General features: G+C 38.2%; 1 protein-coding gene and 2 long non-coding RNA genes across 8 annotated transcripts in view; 2 read left to right on the top strand and 1 right to left on the bottom strand.

The window, feature by feature from the left end:
• The first annotated feature begins 139 nt into the window (after positions 1–139).
• LOC117672853 (uncharacterized) overlaps positions 140–19847 on the top strand; it is a 54192-nt gene continuing 34484 nt past the window's right edge. For 3 of the 6 annotated variants that reach the window (XR_009620155.2, XR_004593396.3, XR_015733391.1), the window contains exon 1: positions 18688–19440. This is a non-coding gene — a long non-coding RNA (uncharacterized LOC117672853). Of the gene's footprint in view, positions 155–620; positions 1446–16322; positions 16338–18687; positions 19441–19847 lie in introns of those variants that run through there. The other 3 variants (XR_004593397.3, XR_015733392.1, XR_004593398.3) reach the window with 3 other exon arrangements.
• On the top strand, positions 2615–13108 carry LOC117672854 (uncharacterized). Its single transcript, XR_004593399.3, has 2 exons — positions 2615–5937; positions 7410–13108. It is a non-coding gene; the product is annotated as an uncharacterized LOC117672854 (long non-coding RNA).
• Positions 13117–19706, bottom strand: LOC148114925 (uncharacterized). The gene is made up of 3 exons (XM_087890639.1): positions 19488–19706; positions 18569–18693; positions 13117–14008 (listed from the first exon to the last, which is right to left on the bottom strand). Exons 1-3 carry the CDS (start codon positions 19603–19605, stop codon positions 13889–13891), a joined length of 363 nt encoding a protein of 120 aa, XP_087746765.1. The 5' UTR covers positions 19606–19706; the 3' UTR covers positions 13117–13888.

The raw sequence follows: 19847 nt of genomic DNA, 5'->3' as shown, positions 1-19847 counted from the left end.
CACTCTCCTTTTCCTCGCGCCGGCTCCTAAGACAGGGTCAGGGAGACTACTTCCGGGGCGAGCCTACATTAAGTTCCGGTTATGCCTTTCCGCGGCGTCGTTTGTATTTCAAACGTCGGAAGCCAGGGCTCCCTACTGATAATAGTCTCGTGGGGTATGGGTGGGTGCGTGCGTGGTATCCTGGGGGATGTAGTTCTCCATTGATCGGGAAGTTTGCTAAAAGAAGGGCTTCTCATTCTATCAATGGTTTTCGTAGTTCCAGATATAACGAGGGGTTTACTGTATCCTAGTCTCGCTCGTAATTTTTTTTACACAGACCTTCCTTTACAAAATAAATAAATACAAAATAACAGAGTTGGAAGCAGGGGTGAAATGTAAAATTTATTACTACCAGTTCTGTGGGCGTGGCTTGGTGGTGGGGGTAATGTGACTAGGTGGGCGTGGCCAACTTTTTTTTTTTCTAATGCTTTGAAAAGCCTCTCTGCGGATCAGGCAACTCAGCTGGGATCGTCAGAGACTTTCAAAGCATTTTTTTTACCACCTCTTCGGCCAAGAGGTTGCAGAAAAAAATGCTTTGAAACGCCTCTGACGATCCCAGCTGAGCCGCGATCATCAGAGGCTTTTTTTTTAACTCTTAAAAGCATTTTTTCCTGGAAAGAGGTTGTAGAAAAAATGCTTTTAAAAGTAAAAAAAAAAAAGCCTCTGATGATCGTGCAGCTCAGCTGGGCATGGTGGATGGGGGGGTGGCGCAGGGATTTTTGTTACTGGTCCTCCGAACCACGCCCGCCGCCATTGCTACCGGATCGGGCGATCCAGTCCGAACCGGGAGCATTTCACCCCTGGTTGGAAGGGACTTTGTAGTCCAACCACCTGCCCAAGCAGGAGAGCCTACCTACACCATTTCGAACAGATGGCAGTCCAGTCTCTTCTTGAAAGCCTCCAGCAGCCGCAATTGCTGAAGGCAAGCTGTTCCATTGGTTGATTGTTCTCACTGTCAGAAAATTTCTCCTTATTTCTATACTGAATCTCCTTGATCCGTTTCCATCCATTGTTCCTTGTCTGGCCTTCGAGTAGCTTTGAAAAATAGATTCTCCCCCTTCTTTCTGTGGCAGCCCTTCAAATATTGGGACACTGCTAGCATGTCACCCTCGTCCTTCTCTTCATTAGGCTAGCCATGCCCAGTTCTTGCAACTGTTCTTCATATGTTTTAGTCTTTAGGCCCCTATTCATCTTTGTTTCTCTTCTTGTGCACTCTTTCTAGAGTCTCGATTCAGCCGGTTTTATCCGGCTCGGGTGAACCAGTAGCAGTGGCTGTGGGAGGCGCCGCCCACCTGCGTGGATATCATGATGTCACTGTTTTGTGACATTTTAAGCCTCGGCATGCACAGAAGGCTTTGCACATGCACAGATGACGGTGCACGCACATTGGCGAACAGGTAGGGAAGGTAAGTAAATTTCACCCCTGGTCTCAGTATCTTTTTTTATAGTGTGTATTCTAGGTGTGGTCCAGTGGTGGGTTGCTACTGGTTCGCCCCAATTCAGGTGAACCGGTAGCAGCGGTGGAAGGCTCCACCCACCTGCCCGGACGTCATCAAATACACTCTGTGCATGCACAGAAGCTTCTGCACATGCACAAAAGGGGTGCACATGAACGAACCGGTAGCAAAGTAGGCGAAAGCCACCCCTGGTGTGGTCTTACTAAGGCTTTATAGTGTGGTATTAGTACCTCACATGATCTTGATTCAGTCCCTCTGTTAATGCAATTTAGGATTGCATTGGCTGCTGCCACATACTGCTGGCTCATACTGTATTTAATTGACTGTCCACTAGGACGCCAAGATCCCTCTCACAGTTACTGCTATTAAACCAGGTTTCACCTAGTCTGTACGTGTACTTTTGGTTTTTCTTGCCTAAGTGTAAAACTTTACTTTTCTCTACGTTGAATTTCGTTTTGTTAGATAGGGCCCAGTGTTCCTGTCTGTCGAGATCCATCTGGATCTTGAGCCTATCATCTAGGGTGTTGGTTATTCCTGCCAGTTTATTATCATCTGCAAATTTGATAAGTTCTTCTATTCCTTCATCTAAGTCATTTATGAAGATATTGAAGAGTACTGGGCCTAAGATGGAATCTTGTGGTATCCAACTGCTTACTTCCCTCCATGTTGATGTAATACCATTAAGGATTACTTGTTGAGCATGGTTTGTCAGCCAGTTACAAATCCATCTGGTAGTAATGCCATCTACCCCACTTTTTTCTAGCTTACCAAGAAGCAGGTTGTGGTCAGTGGTGGGATTACATTTTTTTAATAACAGGTTCTGTGGGCGTGGCTTATTTCGGTGGGCGTGGTTTGGTGGTCATGTGACCGGGTGGGCAGGGCTAGCTGATCATGTGACTGGGTGACTGTGGCTATGTGTATAGGGACTACTCAGAGGGCTGAAAAAAGTCATTTCTGACCAGTCCTCGCACTTTTGACTGGTCCTCACACTTATGACCATCCTCACATTTATGCCCGTTGCAGCATTCTTAACAACCATGTCACTCATTTCACAACTGCTTCTCTTCACCATGGTGACAAGATAGGACGAAAAACGTAAAATGTGAGGACAGTCGTAAGTGCGAGGACCGGTCAAAAATAACTTTTTCAGCCCTCTGAGTAGTCCATATGCACAAAAGGACTACCCAGAGGGCTGAAAAAGTGATTTCTGACAGGTCCTCGCACTTTTGACCGGTCCTCGCACTTATGACTGGTCATCATTTATGCCTGTTGCAGCATTCTTAACAACCATGTCACTCATTTCACAACTGCGGTGCTTCATGTGACCAGGTGGCCGTGGCCAGGTGGTCATGTGGCATCGCTTCTTTGCCCTAATGACAGTTTGCTGCATTGGTCATAAGTGTGAAAAATGGTCATAAATCACTTTTTCCAGTGCCATTGTAACTGTTGTAAATCAAGGATTACCTGTACAAAAATACAAAAAGCTTCTTTGCTTGCAAAGCAAAGAATACCAATCCTTAAATACCAATCATTAGATTAGAAATATTTGCAAACTGGAGTTACAAATCAGGGAGGGTACCAGAGCACCTTCAGGAATTAAAATAATTAAAATGCAATGATAACTATCAGCAGCCAACTCTTGCTCATAAAGTGAAACCCTTTAGTAGAGAGGTCATTTAAGCTCTCCAGAATGAAGCAAAGGAGCAAACAGAGTATCTGTTGTTTGTTAAACCAATTACCAGAACAAACAGACATAGAACTAGTCAGATTTCCGAAACTACTTCTTTTCAGGAACAGAGATTAACATTTTTCCTTCCAAACAAAGCTGAATAGGGAAAATTATCTCATCACTAAACACAGGATTAAACATCACCAAGCACAGAATTAAACTTCAGCAAAAACCAGTTTTGACCAAAAGTCAGAAAGGGTATGTAAACTCACGTTTGAAAGTCAATCTTTCTAGCTAGCCAAGAAGCCTTGCTGAATGTCACTCATCTTGGTTCCTTGTCATTAAAAGCTTCTACTCCGTTATTCAATTATTTCTTCAAAGTGCTGATCATTGCATACCGGCTGGAAGAACTTGAACAGGGGAGTTTTTCCTCCCAATAGCGGTGTAAAACGCTTAAAACAACCCTTGCCCTTTAAGAAAGTCAAGCAAAAAAAAAAAAACCTCCGGAACCGGAAGCGACAGTAAGTCTAGGCATACTGCCGGAGAGGCAGTTTCTATAAGCAGGGCAATAAAGATTAGGCTAGGAAACAACACCGAATGTTGTAATTCCTTACAGGATTAACCCTGTAAAGCGGGAAAAAACAAAAGGAGATTTCTTTTAACAACCAGTTCTCCTAACTACTTAACCGGTTCTACCGAACCGGTGCGAACTAGTAGAATCCCACCACTGGTTGTGGTCTACTTTGTTGAATGCCTTACTGAACTCTAAGTATACAGAATGACAAAGCCTAAAAAAGGTGTTGAAAAGAATTAACACTTTTTTGTACACTATATTTCACTATGCTATATTATACTAACAGCTTGCAGGTTTTTGGAGTTGTCTGAACATAATTCATTTTTCAGGAATTTTAGAGATTTGCTGCACCCTTAATATCTGTGATAATATTGATACAATGATACAGAAAGGTTCCTAGAACAGAGGAAGAATGGTACATACATTTGAAGTAGAAAAAACTTTCAGAACAGGTGCGATCATCTTATGAATATAAGGCCCCAGTGGCTTCATACTATGAAGATTATATCACTGTATTTTTAAAGGCTGGTAAGGATCCTGCCCATTACCATATTTTTTGGATTATAGGACGCATTTTTTTTTGTCTCCCAAAAGAGGGTGAAAATGTCTGTGAGTCTTATACACCGAATATTGCCGAAGCCCCACCCACCTGCTGGCCATTTTTTGGCCTCCGTACGGCCTGTTTCTGGCCTTTTTCTGGACTTTTTTTTTTTTGCCTGTTTTCAAAAATGGACCAAAAAAACCCTCAAAAATGGACCAAAATAAGCCTCGAAAACAGGCTGAAAAAGGCCTCAAAAAACGGGGCCTCAAAAACAGACCCCAAAAAACCCTCAAAAATGGACCAAAAAGGCCTCAAAAATGGGCCCCCAAAGCCCCCAAATTGGGCCAAAATAAAGCTGAAAAAATGGGCTGAAAAAAGCTTCTAAAATGGGCAGAAAAAAGGCTGGAAAAGAGCCGAAAAAAGATCTGAAAAAAGGGCCAAAAATGGGGCGCGTGGAGGCAAAAAACTTTTTTGTTGTTTTCCTCTTCTAAATATAGGTGCGTCTTATAGTCCGAAAAATATGGTATATAAATTGATTGATTATGTGCCATGAAGTTGTTTTTATTCCTAATAACTACATAGGTTTTCTATCCCTAATCTGTTCTTTCAGGTCTCCCAATGGTGTACTCAAATCTTGCAAGTTTAGTCTTCCTATAGAATATTAATCCTGCAGCTCATGCAATTACCTGATTGGAGGAGGAGAAAGAGTCTTCTTTGGGCAAAATTTTCAATAACAAGGAGTGCCTTTGATTAATGTTTCTATTTCTTTGAAGTAAATAGAAGCAAGAATTTGGATTCTGATAAGAACAGAAGCAAAAATGTGCATTCTGATAAGAACTGGTTCAAAGGGACTAGATGCTAGAAGTGCTCAGAAGGTGAACTCTAGTGAACTCAAAAATTCATAATAATGTAAAAAACACAGGATGGGTTTTCTTCACTAATAATTGAAATGGAGGTAGAACTCAACAAGAATATTGTCTGTTTTCTCTAATTTGTAATATGGTTTTGGAACTTCTATCATGCCTAAAGAGACAAATTCATGGAATTTGGAGAATTTGTGTAACTGAATTTGTATTTAAGATATTGGATAAGAGGGTTTTTTTCTCCAGTGAATATAAAATCTTTATGTAAAATTTATAAAGTACAGTTATATGGTTGATTTCTGTGTAATAAATACATAAATTGGGGTAAGTAGTATTATGTCAAAATTCTGACAACTGTTTAGATTTTTTATATTGTCCAGAAGTCATACCCACAGAAAAGCATCCAGATTGGTAGATAAATACATTTGAAAACATTGCCCACATGAAAGATTTGAAACAATTTTTTTTAACAGCCCCCTTCAAATTTACAAAACTGAAAAAATAAATATGTCATAGATTTAAATGCACGGTTTCAAGTGGTCTTGGTGATAGTTCTAGTATTTTATTCAGGCTTGTTTTTGGAATAATACTGTTAATTACCACAAGATGGTACTGTGCCTTGATAACTCATATTTTCTTTACAACTAACAGAATTGATATTTTAAATTTAAGGAGTTAATTAAATTTTAAGAAGACTGAAAGATTCCTCTGGCCAGATCAGTTTAATGGACAGTATATAGTTAAAATGCTGCCTGTCTCAATATGCCCTCATGGTCTTTTGCAAAATGCCAAATGTATCCTTTTGGGACTAGTTTATACATGTTTAAGTCCAACTGTATTTAGCAAAATGTTGAACTAGAATTGAATGCTTGTCTTCTATTTCATCTTGAAAGACTGATTCAAAATAACTTACAATACTGATGTTAGTTTTTGTAAAGAACCAGGTTATGTAAGTCCTTCCTCTAGGCTGAGAAGTGGGTTACCTGCAGAATGCAAACACAAAGGAATGGAGGGGACAAATGGAGCTAAAGCAACCTATAACCTCTTAGAGTCCTTCTCATTTGTTGCCTAGCATTTTTAGCCTAAAATTAGATCTATTCCTTCAAGTGGGTTACTTTACATTAGCACCTCTACTCCTTTTGCCATTAAGCACTGAATAATCCCAGTCAATATATATTGCTGAGGTTATTTGTACTTCTTTATGTATAAAGATTTAATGGATGGATTGTTCTTAAACTCATTCACAATAATACATATACAATCAAGGCCAAATTAAGTTCATAATTTACATGATTTAAAAAAAATCATGTATGGTAATTTTGATCTGGAATGCTACATACCTTCCCACTGTGGATAATATTAACAATAATGTTAACATTGTAATAGATTTATTTGGAACCAATATCCTAGTTTTTTAATATTTCAGTTTCTCTGCTAATCATGATTTGTGTGAACCAGTCTTGTAAAACTAAGAATTGGTTCAATATCTGACTTCTCCAGAGGCTAAAATACATTTTCCAAAGAAGAGAGGAAGAATTTGATGAGTCAAATCTATTCACCAGGACAGTGTTTCTCATTGTCAGCAGCTTAACGATGTATAGACTTCAATTCCCAGAATTCCCCAGCCAACATGCAATAGAGACATAATCTACCATTTTTAGGGGATCCGGGTGTGTGTGTGATGAATTATATTTTCACAGAAGCAGCAGGTTGTAGATGCAGTATTAGTTTCAGGAGAAATGGAAACAGACCTTCTCCAGTGAAATTGTCCTATTCTATGGAATTATTTTATTAATATGGTATTCCTAGCATTCTTTCCTCTTCTATTTTGGCTTCAATGTTCATATCTGCTGCTTATTCAGGCATATCCGCTATAGTTTCTCTTCAGGCTGAAACCTAGAACTATAATAAGTGAAACCACCCCAGAACTTGAGTAACTTCAAAAAAAGAGATTCTGAGAAATAAATAAACCCAGCCCATGAACTATGCTTTAAATATTCTTGTAAAAATAGAAATTCTTGCTTATCTACACGCCCACTCTCAAAAAGCTCATGACATAAGTATCATTGCAAACATGCATGTTTGGGAAAGCAGAAAAAAGAGGAGGCAGGGAAAAGTACTTCATAAAAACTTTTGAAAGGATTAAAAGGCAAATGAGGACGAGGATATCTCATAGATCAAATTGAATTATTACATTTCCTTCAGTCCAAATCTCTGCACAACATCCCTGACTAGTACATAATTTTTTTCCTGATTAGTAAAACAGATATGGGAGCAAACGTTGGATATTCAGAAATTCTAGGATGCAGACGTATTGATACTACTGTGGAATCGTTTTATCAGGATCGGTGAAATCACAACTAAAAGTCAAGCAATAATATATATGAGAGTTTGGTGTCAAGCTATGTGGTGTGGTTTTGGTGGTGGTGTCTGAATAGTCAACTCTTTGAGGTAGGATAAGCTGCCAAACTCTCTAACTTAATTCTGCCACTTCTTGGTGATCTAGCAATTCCGGTACTTCACCAAATTCATAATGTTCTACAAAGTATTTTTCAGTATGGTCACTGAGTTATGCAGTATCTTTACTATGTTGACATTTGAGATTAGGTGTTAGACGTTGTAGGATTGGTATAGCTAATTTTAGGTAGAGATGCCTCATTTTGTTGACAACCTTCATTTTGCTTTTAGATATTTTCTCTTTAGGCCGCTCCTTTTTGCTCATCCTTTTGCCCTAAAATTCCTGCAAGGCTAAGTGATAGCTTTATCAAGGAACTCATACCAGGCCAGCAGTTCCTGTTGCAGATAAACTAACTAGAAAATTTTGAATATTAAATTAACGGCCGTATCAGTTATAGACAGAAAGGCGAGCACTGTAATATTTTATTAATGAATCCACCTTCTGGGAGGGTCATCCTCTACCCTGGGTGTGAATACTTTGTTGCTTGTTGCTTTAATAATCATGTGTCTTTATTTTTCAAAAGTGTATAAAAGCTATGCTAATTTGTGTACTGGGGCTTTGGATTTGTGATTTAGTCTTGAAAGCACATGAGACTGCTGTACAAAATAAACAGGTTGCCATTTCTAGTCTTATGTGATAATTGGCTATTTTGCACCAGGGACAAACAAATTCAGCATTTGGTTGGGTTAATTCACGGTTTGACCAACTTCTAAAGCTGAAAATTACTATGAAAAGTAGAAAAATATGGCTATGCAAGGAGTTGGATATTTAGTAACATTAAGTATTAAAGTCAAGTCTTTTTTTCGCAGCTGTCATTGGTAGTCATAAGGCAGCCAGTTAGGGTCATCTTCTCTTGAGGTCAACAATGGTACATTCTCTGTGTGTCTATTGGCTTGTTGGAGTCTTCAAGGTCGTTCAGTACCAACTTATCGGAAAACGTATTGAGCACCTGTCATCATTCTTTACCCTACATGAAAAAAACTGAGATACTCTATCTCTGTTGCAATAATGAGTTGTTTGTGGTTCATCTCTCAGCATAGTGAAGCAAGCTTGCAGAGCAAACTGCTCTGAATAAGCAAGCTGAGCAGTTCTCCCAGATATTCCAATTCTTGACAGCAGTTGAATATTATTTGTGGCTCTTTACCCTTTGAGGGCAATAGCAATACCAATTTTTTACTTAAGGTGATCTGAAATGGTTCAGTGTGTATCTCAATAATACTGGATCATGGACATTATAATTTTTGCATGTGGAATTGGTATCAGTGGCTATTAGCCTTCATGGCAATTTGACTGTTTTGAAGGTGCCCACTGGAAGACTAATGGCTTTGCTTGTGCAATTGATTGGCTAGTGTGAGAACAGAATCCTAGACTAGTGGCGCTAGAGTACCAATCCAGCAGGACACCTTTTATGTTAGCTCATTATGAGCCTTGTTGCGCAAAATCGGAAAAGTCTAACCAGGATAATTTCTATCACAGAATTCGAATAGCTTTCTGAAATTGGATGGTGCTTATTATTGCATCATTCAGACGGTTCTCACTCATGATTAACTCAGAAGAACAACAAAGAATTTGTGTGGCACTTCAGAAATTAACAAATTTATTATGATATATTCTTCCCAGTAACTATATCAACTGAATAGAAGAACAAATCTTATGCATTTTGAAGCATGACTAAGAGACATCTTTGTGATGACTTGAAGTGATCTCTGATTGCCTAAGGAGGAGATATCACACTTACTTTGAAGTTAGATTATTGACTCATAATAATGGTATTATTTTAGAATGGGAGCTGAATGAAGTGTCATGTTTGTGCAATGGAGCACAATGCATGGAATATTTTCAACATTTTTACTACTGTGTATAATACAAACAACAACAGCAGATGAAAAAAAATCAGCATCTTTTCTTCACTTTGTTTAAATGTGAATGCATCATTTTTTTTACCCGGAATATTTTTTTTCTCAGTTTAATCATTTTAAAAATTTCTGACATGATTTCATAACTTTACATATTTGAATGCATGATTAAACTGGTTGTAGTGCTGAATAGCTGAAGTATTAGATGAAACACTAGGATTTTGTGACTATCCATTCAATGCTTACTGAAGGTATACAGGTTACAGGTAACCTTTCTGGTTTTACTGGTTAAGAAAACATTACAGAGGTTTTACAGTATTCAAAACAAATGTTCTATATGTCACAAAAGAAGGAAAGTGAAGAGAGATATAAAATAACTGCAGGCATATTTAGGTTTACAAGAATGATAATTGAAACAGAGAAACCTAGACAGTGGATGCTTTTATGTTTTCTTTCTTTTTTATAGACAGCAGAACTATTTACAATAGGAGTTTACAACAAGATCCTGGTTTCTTAAGTCTCTCTTTCAGATTTCCTGCCTCATTTCTGGCGAGGGCGGGGAAGAGAAAGAAAGTAAAAGAAAAGTGCTGGACTGACAAATGAGAGTTCTCAGTCCACTTCTCTCCTTTCCTTGGATCCATTTAGCTGATCATCCTTTGTGTCTCCTTCCTTGGGGGAAGAACCTCTCTGCCCAGTTTACCCCAAAGACTAGAATTTTGTCAAAGACAGACTCTTTCTAGTCTTGTGAAAAGTTTGTCATGTGGGGAATTTGCTTCTCTTCCTCCAGGGAAGCCACCTGTCAGTTTTTCTTCTCCGGTTTGAACATTGTTCCACACACACACCAACCTTAGTCTGCAATTTTTTTTCCTCTAACCACTCTCTTTTACAACAGTCTTTTTAATTTTCTTTTTTTCTTTTCTCTCCTTTCTCTTTCCAATTTGGGGTTAGGAAAGCAGCAGCTCTCTCCCTCTGACCCACAGAAACCTTGGCTAGCACCATTCTCACAATACGCCTACACTTCAAGGCAGAATTGAACTACTCCCCTTTTTCTCTTTCACCTTTTTCTGAATCACGCCAACTCAATAGCAACCATACCAGGCCATTAAGATTATTAATATTCCTGCATAATGCGAAAAAGAACAATAGCTCAAGAATTAGAATTACAATTGCTTATTCTTCTTTTAAAATTGCATAATCTTTTTTATATATACTTGTTATTAAAACTTTTAATAAACAAAAAGCTAACACAAAGTAACACACAGTAAGGAATAAAAAAATAAAGAAAAAGCAAACAAGGCAATAAAAGAAAAGAAGTTGAAGACAAATATAACGTAGCTTCCAATATTTACCAGTTAGTTAATGTGTAAATGCAAATATATTTTGGCCTCTCTCTCTTTAAAGATGCATCATGTTGCTCTTCTTTCTATAATCTATCTTGTCTAATCATCAAGATCATAAATCACATACACAAACTTGTATAATCTTTTAAGTAGCCCCTTGAGTTGAGAAATGGTGAGAAAATGAATAACTGGAGAGTACAGTTATTACAGTAAAAAAGTATCAAGGGTCGTTGAAATCAAGCTGTATTGCTAATGTTCATGTAATTGGTACTGGTACTGGTACTGGTATAAAAAAGATTTTGGGGGTTTTTGCTTTTATTTCTCAGTTCAGCCTACACTCCCAGACCTACCTGGTTTTCTCATCTATATACTAATCTAAGCCAACCCTGAGCTTTTGAGTCCATTTAGAATTTAGCTGGAGTTACCATACAGGTAGTCATTAGCTTACAACCATTTATTTAATGCCCATTCAAATGTAGAACAACACTGAGAAAAGAGATTTACAACCAGTTTTCATATGACTGTTGCAGCACCCCATGGTCACATGATCAAATTCAGGCATTTGGCAACCAGCATGTATCTACTGTCATTTGTGACCTTGCCAGTTGGCTTCCAAGCAAAGTAAATGTGAGAAGTCAGATTTGCTTAATGATCACAGTGATTCATTTAACAACTGTGGAGGAAAGGTCATAAAATTAGGTGCAGCTTTCTTAACAACCACCTTGCTTACAAATAGAAATTCTGGTCCCAGTTATGGTCATAAGTCAAGGACTTGCCTGTATGTTGAGAATTGTTATGATGCAAAGGTATTATATTTTATACTATGCCATTAGAATATGTAGCAGCAGCTATATATTTATAGCTGTTTGCAAGTTGATTTTTATGTTACAATATGCATTTTATAAAACAATGAGCAATGAGTTTTCTCCAACAGCTGATGGAACAACATCCAGGAATAAAAAGCATTTTTTCTTTCCTCTTATCTCATTCCCTTCACTCTTCATTTTCCAAATCAGTTCAGGGGAATAAAGAAAGGAGAGCAAGAGGAAGTTCCATTGTATAAATGGAAGTTTTTCCACAGAATGTTTGTTAATAGGTTTCTATCTATTTTTCAATAAAAGATGGAATATTTTTCACTCAGGTACATTCTCCCATGTTTCTTTCACCAACCTCCCTAGATATTGTACGTCAAAATGTATGCTTTGTGGATTTTCTCTTATTTGATAGGTTATTTTTCATTCCAAAAGATCTGTATGGTGAACTAGTGCACGGAAAGCCCCTCAGAGGGAGACCACAGCTGCGATATAAGGATATCTGCAAGAGGGATCTAAAGGCCTTGAGAATGGACATTAATGACTGGGAAACCTTGACCTCTGATTGTTCAGTTTGGAGGCTAAAGACGCAGCATGGCCTTCTCCAATTCAAAGAGACACTTATTCGGCAGGCTGAGGCAAAGAGGCAGTCCCGGAACCAGCGAAATCTGGGGGCTGGGCAGGGGACAGAATGTATCTGCCCTCAGTGGGGAAGGGATTGCCACTCTCCAATTGGCCTTTTTAGTCATACCAGATGCTGTTTTAGGACCTCTTTTCAGAGCATGATACCATAGTCTTTTGAGACTGAAGGTTGCCAATGTATCCAATGTATTTTTTGTTACATTTAATGTATCTATATGTGGATATAATATGGCAATTAAAACACACAAATGGCTAGAACATGGGCAAATATACATAAAAAACCAAGTTTTTAAAAATTCTTTATCATTAATATTATCATCAATAGTATTTTTAACTGAACACTCTTCCTTTAATTAAAATCATCCTGGTCAATTTCTTGATCCAATAATTTAGCCATTCCCTTTCAGATAAGTTGATATTATATAGGTTAATCTTGTTGCTTTAAGTCTCCAGGTTTATTTTTTTAATACTGAACTTCAGCATCTTAGTCTATTTATTTTAGTCCCTGTAATATATACCGGTACTGCATGTAACTGTTACTATTACTAATAACCTATTGTAGGCCCAATTTCCTTTCCTTCTCTCCTGGGACTGTGTTATTCACATTTGTATTTTTAACTCTTCTCACGGATCTTTGAAAAAATATTTTCCCTAATTGGCTATGCAGTTTATAACTCATATATTTCTTACTATGAAGATGTACTATCCAGTAACGTACTTTCCACTATTTACCCTCTCTTTGTGGTTAGATTCCGAATATTAGTTTTAATTCTGAGTTTAAGTCTTGGCGATATTCTGTTTTACTACAGCATATTATACTTCTATAATATAAAACACAAATGTTGTTCAAGAGCTCATATGGATCTGCTTTGTATTTCTTTTTTATTGCTTCACTGTTTTTGTTTTGTTTTTGTTTTGTTTTTATTTTATGTTGGTCATTAACTGAAAGAAAGGAACATGAATGTTTCTTCCTTTCTTGTAAACAGAGACTATCTCATATTCTTAGTGGAGAAGAAGACTGTGAAGGCTCAAAGAAGGCAAGACTGCAAAGCTTTTTTTGGTGCCACAATAAATGGGATAATGGCAGAAAGCTCATTTTTTAATTCTAATTTGCCTTGAAAGAAAGCTATTTTAAATATTGAACACTTAATTAAAAGTAATTAAATTTAATATTTAAGTGTACTCAATGTATTCAAAACAATACAATAAATGCAACTGTTGCTTGAGGTGCAACCCCATATGGTGCCCTGGCTTTCAGATCAAGGTTCATGCTACCCAAGACTGATCAAAATATTACAGCAAATGTTACAGAAACTCCCAGAGTTTCTTCCCTCCTTGCAGTGAATACACAATGAATACACAGTGAGTAACAATAAATAAATAACATGTTCTGCTAGTCCACATCAGCTGCCTCTAAAGTGATGGTGGTGTTCTGCTTAATGATATAGCTAGTCCTATGAAATGCCCTTCTTCCCAATAATCTGGAGGAATATATTGCAGAACAGAGGCATTTATCAATTGTATTGACAGGCTACCATCACTTCCATCAGTAGAATCAGCTGTTGCATTGTCAACTCTCTGATGTTCTAGTCCCTTAGATGTTGCTGTTGATGATTCCCAATGGTTGCTGTTCACCTTCACGAAGGAGGTGGAGTTTTCGTGTGTGGTATGGCAATGAAACAGATGTTTTCAAGGCGGGTCACAAACCAGGGATTATTTTCTTTTGTAATGGCAGGTGGTTGAGATACGTACGTACCCTGTTGACACATGAGTACAATGCTTTATCATTAAGAAAACACGCTTTGAGAAACTTTGAGACAAACTGCATCACTTAGTACCTGCTACCCACATACCTTGTTTTGATTCTTATTTGCAAAATGATTATCACCTGTATCATCTGAATACATTTTGAGTGGAATGTTACTCTTTTCATCCAGTCACCACTTTATTCCCCACTCAAATTCCTCATTTTTTTAATGGTTGTGGGAACATTCAGCTTTCACTGAATGCAAAAAATTACAAAGAAATTTCTCTCCATGGTGGTGATTGTGGCCTATTAAAATGTGTAATACATTACAATTATAAATAGTAATTGTCCAAGTTAAATTCACATGACTAATCCCAATAGTCATAATTTTGTTTAAAAATAATCTTTGTAGGATAAATGTTTTATTAAGTAAAAATTTTCAGGTCAATAAATATATCTGGAATGTTGTGAGATTTTCACAAGACACTTCCTTGACCAGGAATTTTAGCATCTTATAGCAGTGTTTCTCAACCTTGATGACTTTAAGATGGATGTACTTCAAGTCCCAGAATTGAAAGCCACTATCTTAAAGTCATCAAGGTTGAGAAACACTGTCTTATGGCATCACTAAGACACCACTGAGACAGTATAAGCTTGTTGCCATTATTGTTAGAGTATCTCAGTGATGTCTGATGATCCTAGAGCCTTGGTGGCGCAGCAGACTAAAGTGCTGTTAAATAGCACAAGTTGCCTGCAATTACTGCAAGTTCAAATCTCACCAGGCTCAAGGTTGTCTCAGCCTTCCATCCTTTTGAGGTAGGTAAAATGAGAATCCGGATTGTGGGGGCAATAAGCTGACTTTGTATAAAAAAGAACACCGCTTAGGGGGGCCCCGAAAGCCCTACTAAGCAGGTATATACAAAAGTATGGAGGCTATTGCTTAACGCATTGTAAACTGCCCTGAGTCTCTGGATAAGGGCGGCATATAAATCGAACCAATAAATAAATAAATGATGGCAAACCTGTGGCATGCGTGCCAGAGGTGGCACGCAGCGCCCTCCCTGATGGCATGTGAGCTGTCGCCCCAGTTCAGCTCTGCTGTGCATGTGTGCATGCCTCCTGCTGCCCAGCTGGTCCTTGGGTCTCTGCTGTGCATGTGGGGGAAGAGCAGGCCACATGCGGGGGGCCGCGTGTGCATGTGCGGAAGTGTGGGGTGCATGCGAGGGCATGTGCGCATGCAGGGGGTGCGGCGCATGCAGGGGGTCGTGAGTGCATTGCATTTTGGAGGTTCGGGTGCTTTGGGCACTCAGTCTGGAAAAGGTTAACCATCACTGTCCTAGAAGATACTACAAATCACTAGTGTAGAAATTACCACAAATGTAAAGAACAATTTATACAGAGAGATTGTAACCAGTCAAAAAATATGTTTCCCAGAAAGATAGATGCAACTTGCCTCACAATAAAAAATACAGATGGGGATTCTGACTTTCAAAATAAAAACTCATTTTTTAACCTATAGAAATATACACTGTGGATAATAGCAGACAAGTAATGCTAAAATAGAATGCAAATAGATGTAGAGATGAAGACACATCCAGATCAAAGACTAACATGTTTTTCTCCAATCTCTGAGGCAATGCAAAGGAAACCAGTATAAATCTGCTTTCCCTCCATAATCAATTTATGCTTTGTTAATCAGGCAGCCAAGAACAAGTTAATATTTCCTGAAATCTATTTCAGAGAGATCTCTGGAGCCGATTTTGGGACTGTGAAAGAAATGGGATGGGAATATCTGAATACATGAATAATGAGCATTAGAGGGATATTTTAAAGTCAGTACTTTCTGACAAATAACGATTAGCTCTTTGGTCGTGCATTCTGGGAAAAATCACCAAACTTTAATGGGTCCAGAAAAAAAAAATAGAATTTTTGCTTATTCAATGTCCAAGATTTTGTATTTAACCCCTTACCTTCTTGACAAAAAACTATTTTACTATAGGACAAATTAAGATGCCGTAAATGGAAAGACATGCTCTTTGTTCTTTTCTGACAGTAAAAAATTTTTTTGGTGCTTTCTAGAGTTGGCTGGGGCTAGGGAAGAAGATGACAGCACAGATGGCTAGATCTTCAGGTTTAATCATTTGTCAGAACCTTTGAATATAAGTAATTTTCTATTGGTCATTGTGAGATTTGCCTTCAGGCAACAGAGAAGGAAGTGCCTGATAGGTCACCTCTGAGGTTCTTTTTTCTGCATAGGTTCTGATAGCAGTCGCTTTGGAGATGTTCTGGTCTACTGCTTTTTCAAGGATCCTTGCTACTGTTCTTGCAAGAGCATTTAGGTGAGGACCTCTGCCTGTCAGACGCATAGAAACACCATGCCATAGAGTGACTTGCAAATTCACAGAGCATTGTGACTATTTTGGTCTGAGGTCTGAGAGGCTGGTTACTTTAGAGAGTTCCTGGATTATGGTTTTCTCTCATGTGCTGGGTGCTGCTTCTCCTTTCTTGATGTCACATCAGCCAAGCACCACAAATCAAAATAGCCATGATGATATGCCAGCAATCACTAGAAATAAGGGGCATGATCACAATAGTTTAAAGTAGCCATTAAGAGATGGGCAGATCCAGCCTCCTGCCACATAATTGCCACAATGGCTGCCTAAGTGGCATTATGTACTTTAGCAAACCGTGTGTTGGGAATAGATGTAAATACCACTTTAGCATCACATCAGCTAAATGCAAAGTTAACTTGCCTCAGCTGTGGGCTGGGATGAGAAGAAGTTTTGAGTCATGAGAAAGAGCCTTTCAAATATGGTTAGTGAGGCATTTTTTAGCTGCTGACAGGGGATGTGTGAATGTGCCCTGAGACTCAGACTACAGAATACAGATTCACACATTGAGACCCATAATTGTCTCTCTTGCTTAAGGAACCTGTCAAACATCTGTGTTTCTTCTTCTCTCATCCATATAATTTTCTCCACACTTACAATACACAGTCCAACTCCTAATTCTCAATCACAGACATACATATCATACCCAAAGTACATATGCAGACATCGCAAGTTCCTCCCCTGCTTTTTCCCCCTCCCTCTCTCTAATCTCTACTATTTCCATAGTCCATCTTCATGTCTCCTCACTTTCGTCACCCATTCTTTTAGGTCAGTCTCAGCACAGCTACACTTGGACTTTGTTCTCCATTTAAGGCTGCTTCCCCAATGTCATCTCCTTGGAGTTTGCTTCTTATCAGATATTGACAGTAAGATGAAACACTGATTCTCAATGGTCTGAAACTTTTGGTTAACAATCAAAAAATCCATGAAGGGTGATGCTATCAATATGGATGTGGTATCTTTCAAGAAATGCTCATAGATCTTATTTCCACTTTACTCATTGGATCTGTGTAGAATGTAGGACAGAGTAGCACCGCCTGAAACCTCTTGGCTTAATGCAACATAGATAACTTTACGGTGCCACGCACTACCTTTTTTGGAGTACAACCCATGGCTATCCAGAACAAAACCATGGGGTACATTCTACAAATTGTCCAAAAGAGGTTCTTTATGTACATGCATGTGAAATATACACAATTGGGAATAGCTTCTGTAGCACATTTTTAAAAAGCCACAGCTGCTTTCATAATATGAAGGGAAGTATACTTCTTTTAAGTTGTTGCATGACCTTCATGTGTGGCCCTTGACTTAGAAAATGTTGCACATATCTGGTTTAGATTCTGCCAGAATGATGCTCTATGTAAGATTGAGGTAACAATAATCTACTGTACGAACTCTGTTAGTCTTTCATAAGGCCTAAACACCTGGCTATGTTCTTGAGCCTAAGGTGCTGAATGTGTTAAGGGCCCCATTTCCTGGCTGTATTGCTAATTGGCTAAGTATCTCGGCTGCCATGTCTAGTTTATTTGCATGTTTCTATTGTTTTTATTAAAATGTTTTGAGTATTTTGATTGTAATATATTGTAATGAATTATAAGCCACCCAGAATCATTGACTGAGATGGGCAGTTATAGAAATTAAATAAATAAGAACATATTCTTTCTTGAATTAAGGAATCCTGATGAATGTAGTTAGATGCAATTGTGTATTAAAAGCCCTTGGCTATTTCTAAACAAGATTACCTGGATGTACCTTTCCATGTTTAAATTAGTTAATGGCATTTTAGTTTTAGTTTTATTTATTTTTAAATATTAAATCATAGTTGATGATTTTTAATTTTTTGACATGTTACTTTTAGCTTCTCAACTGGCATTTTGGGAAACTGCTTGCTGCTCCATAGCATCCCTTTCTGGATTCTCCCCCCCAGCCCCCACCCCATTGTTCAAGATTGCTTAGAGGAAGGAGGACAAAGGCGGAAGGAGGATAAGGTGTATCTATACCTTAGGATGTGTATACATGCTTGAAATTAGTTTTTTTTCTTATAGTCTCTGCCCTAGAAATCTGTGCACTCCTCAGAGATGAGAATTCACCTATTATATATCAAGTCAAGACATACTTTTGATATGTAGTGATAGACCACATTCGTACGACATGCTAAGCCATATTATAGTTTGGCTTACCGTTTCATCTGAACCTGGAAACTTGGGCACTTCATTGTCAGTTGAGACCCCATTAATCACAATCTGTAATCTTGCTTTGTCCATGGTTAAGCAGTTCTGGACGTGGCTTAGCATGTCATCCGAACCTGGAATAATGGTTAGCTTATGGTTAAGCAGCCATTAGTCCTCCAGAAAACAATACAGGGTACAGGAACAGCTGCAAGTGTAATTGTGCAGAGGCAACTCCTTCTGTTCTCCATTTTTTTCACCCCCTGTGACCTTGCAGCAACTTTGTTTGGAAACAAGGTGTAAAGGAGGGATAACTGTTCTCCATCTTAGTCATGACAGTTCTGATCATGGCTTGGCTTGAGTTTGTGATGTCATTTCATCAGCTCAAGTTCTTAACTTCTTGCACAAAATAACAATAAATGGCTACCAGCCATCCACTGGAAAGGTTTCTTGGTTGCCTTCACAAAGTTGGATGGAGGAAGTGAACTATGCCTGGCTATCTTATCTAATCCATATATATTCATCGGGAAGTGCCTTTAGCATATCATGCTACATCTTGCTTAGAATACCATGTTCTTTAGTGTTCTAAGTGTACCATGCTATTCTGAAATGAGGAATAAGCATTATGTTCTGGAACACGGAGGTTCTAGAACAAAGAAGGAAAATCTGAATTTGTCACAAAATGATGACATTCTGAAATATTTTTGGCAACTACTCTAACAGTTATTTATTATGGATAGTGATAATGAAATTTGCTTTGAGATATAATAGAGCATCTCTTCAAATCACATGTGACCCAACCTCAATGTAACATCTTATCCTTAAAATATATGAATCACAAACTAGTCTGCCAATTCAGAGGGAATAACCTAAATCATACAAAAGTAAGTTAATAAATAGTATAAATTAAGAACAAGGATGCTGTTGTTACCATTGTTCTTAGTGATTAGTTGCTTTTTGCACGATTTCTTTTTCTTTTGCCCCTTTTTACGCCGCCGAGACTTTTGGCGTTTAGATCTACAAGCACAACTCTTTCTGTGTCTTGCCATTGTTGTTCAGGTTGATTTCATTAAGTTCCCTAATAAGATGGATACATCTGTTCATTGGGTGAAGGTAGCCTGTTTGCTCTGATGGTCTTTGAGCTTCTGAGGAGATACAGTGGATTAATGTATTTTAAGGTGTAAGGTTTTATGATGTAACAAGAGTTCTGGCTGTTAGCCTAACTGTCAGCATCAAAGGCCACCAGCTGTTAAGTGAAAATTACTATAAAATGATGAAAATTATTTATAAT

The sequence above is a fragment of the Pantherophis guttatus genome, chromosome 3 (genome assembly GCF_059756535.1).
Source record: "Pantherophis guttatus breed Tessera chromosome 3, ASM5975653v1, whole genome shotgun sequence".
NCBI classification, from domain to species: Eukaryota; Metazoa; Chordata; class Lepidosauria; order Squamata; family Colubridae; genus Pantherophis; species Pantherophis guttatus.
The sequence above is the reverse complement of the archived record's forward strand: the minus strand, read 5'-3'. Positions and strand labels throughout refer to the sequence as shown.